The 5,749-nt window shown below is 50.9% G+C and overlaps 1 protein-coding gene across 1 annotated transcript; it reads left to right on the top strand.

Moving 5' to 3' along the window:
* Positions 1-1,544: 1,544 nt before the first annotated feature.
* Positions 1,545-4,091, top strand: LOC144096615 (uncharacterized). Its single transcript, XM_077629432.1, has 2 exons — positions 1,545-2,199; positions 3,493-4,091. The coding sequence occupies exons 1-2, from the start codon at positions 1,565-1,567 to the stop codon at positions 3,947-3,949; spliced, it is 1,092 nt and encodes a 363-aa protein (XP_077485558.1). The 5' UTR covers positions 1,545-1,564; the 3' UTR covers positions 3,950-4,091.
* The last annotated feature ends 1,658 nt before the right edge of the window (positions 4,092-5,749 follow it).

Below are 5,749 nucleotides of genomic sequence, written 5' to 3'. Positions count from 1 at the left end.
GTAGAAGGCTGCCAGGCGCCTTGCCGAAACGCGCGGGACTCAAGTTGCAGTCGTAGTTCGTCGGCACATCGTTCTCGACAAACCCGATGCCACGAACGCCAGCACAGCTTCCGCGCCGAACGAACGGGCAGCAAGCCGCAAGCTTCTTGGTGAACGCGCTTTGGATGTGCGCTGCGTTGTTCGCCGCTCACCGCGTGATTGCCGCGTGCCCGCAGGGACCCACTGCGCCCGAACGAGAGATATGTCAGACGCGTCACTTCCTTTCCTTAAAATCAATTTGCATTTCCTTTTCCTTAGGCGCGGTTTGGATGTCCACAGAGATATGTGAGACAGACCTCACTTCCTTTCCTTAAAACCAATTTTCATTTCATTTTCCTTCCCTTGCGGCGCGGTCCGGGTTGTCCATCGAAATATGTCAGGCGTCCCTTCCTTTTCTTGCCCTGCCGTCGCGCGCTATCTGTTAGGGCAGTGGCGTACATTGCGAGGAGGAGGAGGAGGATTTTTCGCTCATATCTGTTAGGGCAGTGGCGTACATTGCGAGGAGGAGGAGGAGGATTTTTCGCTCACGGGGAGGAGGAGGGATTTTTCGCTCACGGCCGACGCCGACGACACCGGCTTTTCTGCGACACGAGCTCGTTAACTCTGTCGCGTTAAAAATTCCAAGCCCTCTATTACGGCGCCCCTTGAATCGCATAGTGGTAAAGTGGTCACGCGACCTAGTGAAATTGTCACAACCAGACCACTGTAGCAGGTGGCAACCTACGGTCTCTGGATTGTGAGAATCCTGTCCAACGTGGCAGGTGCTACTTTTCATCGTACACACAGATCATGTGTCATCACGTGACCTGGTACTTTGCATCGACCAAAATGTGACACCAGACGGCGCCAAACGAGCCGAAGAGCTCCTTTTGCTTCGTATAATACGAGAAAATTGGTTTTGAGGAAAGGAAATGACGCAGTAAGTGTCTCGCATACATCTCACGAGCTAGACTGTTTTAGCCCATTTCCTCTGAAACGCATGACTTAATTCTGTTATGCTGGAGTCGTTCTACGTGTGTACTATTGCCAAGCAGAGCGGTGTGTGTCGCTTGAAATGCAGGCGGATGGCGCTAACTTTCGTAGGTTTCTCTCTACAGTAAACCCCCAAAAAGAACCGATCTACAACGGAGCGAACTGATGCAGTGCCTGGGCTTTTTTTCTTTTTTTAACTGTGCACTGTAAAGAAGTACTTACTGGTAGTCGACATGGATCCGGAGCCCTCCATTACGGCGTCTCGTGCCATGTACAACTTTGGGACGGTAAATCTCACACAGCATGTCGTGCCAAATCTAAAGTGTGTTGTTATGCCAGTTTGACCTGAAAAGGTTTCCTTGCTCCGACGGATGAACTATACTTCCGATCGGTTGAAACGACAACGACCGTTCGTCCCTTTGCAGCCTACGATGGAAGCTCCGAGGTCCTCCGCCGCCTGACGCGCATGAGGGATCCGCGCTTCGACCCCAGAATGCACCCTCTTGCCGACTGGAGCGACCTCATGGCTGTGCGCGCTGCCCGGGAAGTTCTGATGGGCATCAAGTACCCGAACGACGAAACTCGTCGCTCGCTGTACGCTTCCTGGCTAAGGGTGCTCGCCTCCAACCAGTGGCACAACTCCTTCGACGGCCTCATGCTGGAGTGCCTCGCAGCGACGCCGTCACCAACGACCCCGGAACAGCCCCTGTTCGCCAACATCTACTCGGTGCGGCACCCCGCTGACGGACCCATCCCGGACATCCTGGCGCCCGTGCTGAACCTCGGCCAGCTGCCCGATCTGTTCACGCACGAACGGGAACCAGTGGAGCCCCTGCCGACTTCAGCCGGGTTCGTCGACTACCTGGCCGACCTCATCTGCAAGGGTGGCACCAGCCGAGCGGCCCTGGACGAAGCCGGTCTGATAATCGGCTTCTGCAGCCTGGCGCTGGCCGTAGCCACATCCAAGCCACCCGAGGAGGTGCGGGCCTTCTTTCGCCACCAACTGAAGAGGGAACTGGTTGCGGCGGTGCCGACGTCGTTCAACGGGGACATGTTTATACCCGAGGAAAGGTTCCTGTGCAACCTCTCGTTCAAGAGCCTCACCGACTCCGGTGTGGTCAAGCCTTTCTTCGTGCTTCTGGTCCTGGGCCAATACGCCTACCACCTCAACGCGGAGGCCGCCCCCATGTAGGAACAGACTCTTTTATTCACGCACCTCTGTATAACAGAGCTGTGTCTTACCGGTACTCACCTATGGAGCAAAAACGTGGAGGCTAATCAAAGCGTTGAACTTAAATTGACGACAACGCAGCAAGCAATGGAAAGTAATATCATAGGTATAACTGTAAGAGACAGGAAGAGGACAGATTGGGCCAAGGATCAAACACAGGTTAATGACATCGATCCTAGTCGTAATCAACAGAAAGAAATGGGCTTGGGCAGGGCATTTAATGCGAAGGCAAGATAACCGATGGTTGTTTAGGGTAACAGAGTGGATTCCAAGAGAAGGCAAGCGTAGCACGGGGTTGCAGAAAGTTAGGTGGGCGGATGAGAGTAAGAAGTTTGTGGAGATAAAGTGGCCGCAGCTGACATAGGACAGGGTTAATTGGAGAGACATGAGAAAGGCCTTTGTCCTGCAGTGGGCGTAATCAGGCTGATGATGATAAAGATATATAGGAGCCAAAACGGAGGAAGAACGGTGATGCTCTGAGAGCGAAGCCTTAAGGAACGGGGTGGCGTTGCGTTGATAACATGGAAACGTCCCTTCAACCGGAAGGTCTGTTCAAAGCCTTAATTTCGGAAGTTCCAGTGTGCAGACTCTCAGTTGAATAGGCTCTGGTATTATGATTCGCAAAGTACATTAAGCTTTAAGCGGACATATTAACTTAATTTTCAGATCGTTTCTAGCCCTCTAGGCATTACGACTGACGTCCTCAGTCTCGTGGAGCCAGCTGCCTGCTTGCTTTTTTTTTGTTTTCGCGGCCACCAGTTTTAGAGCTGAAAACTAAAAACTTCGCAGGTACACCACATTACCTTATGTGTTGGCAATGCGATAGCGATAGAAGCTGTTGATACCTTTCCCGGAAGTGACGTCAGTTTTCCGGTCTCATGACATCCCTTCCCTTCAGCCAAAGGGAATTGCCTGCTCTGGTGACATTTTTTTCCAACCAATGGAAATTATCGTGTCTAGCGACATCACTTCTCTACAGAAAATGGGCTAAATTTATAATCGACGACGCATTTTGGCCTCTTAAGAATGCTATCGCACTAAATGTGACTAACTTCTCGATCTTTCTGTTTCACTCGGGATTTTATAGTATTAGCTCGCTCTTCTTCCTCTTCCGTTCTTTCTTTCTGTGTTTCCTTCCTGTCCCTCCATCTCACTTCTTCCCTCCTTCCTCGTTTCTTTCCCTCCTGCTTCCTTCTATTCCCTTTCCTACCTTACTGAATCATCTGCACTCACGAAATTTCATTTTGCAGCGCTGACATCAGGTTCCTGGAGGAAGGGTTCCTGAACAAGACCAAATACGGCCGCCTCGAAATGGTCCAGCTCCAGTACGCCGTGCAAGAGCAGAGCGGGCTGGACGCCAAGGAGCTCAACCGGCTCATCCGGTCGCACGGGGCCCTGCGCTCCGTAATCGAGTCCAGCTCCGTGGTCGCCGCATTCCTGGATCACGCCGAGAAGCCGATGCAGAAGACGATGCCGTGGTGCCTCGTGGCCAACCGCAGCGTCTGCCTGGACCTGGACCTGAGCGAACACTTGGACTACGCCATCAGGCTGACTGCGCTGCTGGCGCCCGACCCCAACCACAAGTTCTGGCGGAGGCCGGAGTTCGCGGGCGTCTCCCTGTCGCACATCCAGGAATCTCTGCTCTGGGCCAGTGTCTTCAGGCGCTACATGCAAAACAAGAAGAACGAGAACTCGGCGGCGCCTTAAGATGGATGGCCAAGGGGAGAAGAAAGGAGCGCTCCCTATGGGCATCCCCGCTGCTGCTCTTGCAGAGGGGCATGTTTTGACATGGGGCCCAGATAACGGGACGACCGTCGTTCTAACACTTTGCCGCAGTGAGTTCTCAGTTCCAGCCGGAACTCTGCAGTATCAAGAGGATGCAACCAGTGTGCAACATGACTGCCGTTCCTTGCCGCTTGGGAAATAAAACACGTGTGCTTCAAGCACCGTGTTGTTCATAAGTTGTTTTGGATACTTTCTCTTCGTTGAGGACAATTTTTTTAGGTAACGACAGAGCTGCAGCTACTGATGCAGCAAATGAACTCTGTAACCGACAGTCTGGCGCGGGGTTTCATACAGTATAGTTCTGATCCAAGGACTGATTTCTAGTGTGCTTGTTGAAGGAAACTCTCGATAGCGAAGTTCCGCAGCACGCCAGGGCCTAATTATACAACTTCCATGCTAGTTTGTCCAAACATTTTTAGATTTGTTGGTCCATTTTGTTACTACTCGCAGCTCAGTGTTAAGGAATGCCAGACATGTGCACTCCACGTGGGCGAAATAACCATGAGTATCAAGTGTGTAGGGTTGTTCGCGAGCGCGTGTGAATAGCACACTTTCGGTAGCTCAGCGCTCATAGCTTCCGCTCCACTGTTTGTCACAAGTGTGAATATCCACAGCTTGTGGCCAGTGCACTGTTCGAAACAGCCAATAAGCTGCTGCAAAAACCTGCGGCGCCTCGATCTATTGATTTCACTCTGGCGTCGAATTAGACGGATGCCTCCCAAATGGCCTCCAGTGTCTCCAGCATTTAAGATTCACAAACAATTGTGCACTTAATTAACACCTTAACTATACATCAGTGACACAAGCAGCAAAACCGCGCCAAGGGCTTTCACATCACCGAACTTTAGGTCAACAAAGTGCCCCCTGAATTTTTTTTTCCTGGTTCCAACGTAATAATTGTTTGGAGCCTGAGACTGCGATGCAAACATGTTACATCTGCGCAGATAAGATGCGTATTACACTCCGCGTATTCTGTACAGCAACGTTGTGTCAATTTTAGGTACGTTAAGTTGCTGCATGTCCCAATATTATCCACAGATTCCCTTCTGAAACTATGCTGTAAATATACAAACTGCATGCAGTGGGAGACCGAGACAGGCAACCATAGAGGAATGTAAAGTCGGAACGTGACGCATGGCGTTCCGGCGCTTCTAATATTGCCGCAACACTGAAGTCAGTGTTCTGATTAACTGTCCGGCCCGAATAGGGTGTGCAAGAGCTGTTGTATACAAAACATGATGAGGACCTCGATACTCCCTGCAAAAAGTAATCACCGAGGGCAAGGCGTAGAGGCAGGAGGGTGGGCTATTGGTCTAGCATGAGTAGCCCGCTAACTAATCAAGTCGAGCAGCAAAATTAATCGTTCGTCTTTTTGTTTTTCGTTACCGTTTTTAGTTTTCGTCATTTTGTTATCTTTTTGGTATGAGCGCCTGTATACCGGCCTGAAAGGTCTCGCTTCCGTACCTTTTTTCCTTTCCATCCTGTCATCGTTACTGTAGTTTTCCGCCGTCTAATTGGGTTAGCAGCCTTCCAAATAAAAGAAATACAATTACACCGGTAAATCGTTCTTCCTCGCTGTTTATAAATTTTCCACAGAAACATATGTACCTTCTGATAGAAATTGGCGCTGGCTTTTCTAACAACGTTTTTCGTCAGACCAGTCGGCTCATTGTTCGCTTCGGTGAAGAAAACTGCCGATAGATCACTGTGCAAGCCTGCTGC

This window comes from Amblyomma americanum, chromosome 1 (assembly GCF_052857255.1).
Source record: "Amblyomma americanum isolate KBUSLIRL-KWMA chromosome 1, ASM5285725v1, whole genome shotgun sequence".
Lineage (NCBI taxonomy): Eukaryota > Metazoa > Arthropoda > Arachnida > Ixodida > Ixodidae > Amblyomma > Amblyomma americanum.
The sequence above is the reverse complement of the archived record's forward strand: the minus strand, read 5'-3'. Positions and strand labels throughout refer to the sequence as shown.

What these genes read in the sequence shown, in the direction of transcription:
- LOC144096615 (XM_077629432.1), top strand. Translation starts at nt 1,565, where the DNA reads ATGGGCATCAAGTACCCGAACGACGAAACTCGTCGCTCGCTGTACGCT. An exon ending in AACGCGGAGGCCGCCCCCAT is followed by an intron (nt 2,200 to 3,492) that starts GTAGGAACAGAC and finishes TTCATTTTGCAG; the next exon opens with CGCTGACATCAGGTTCCTGG.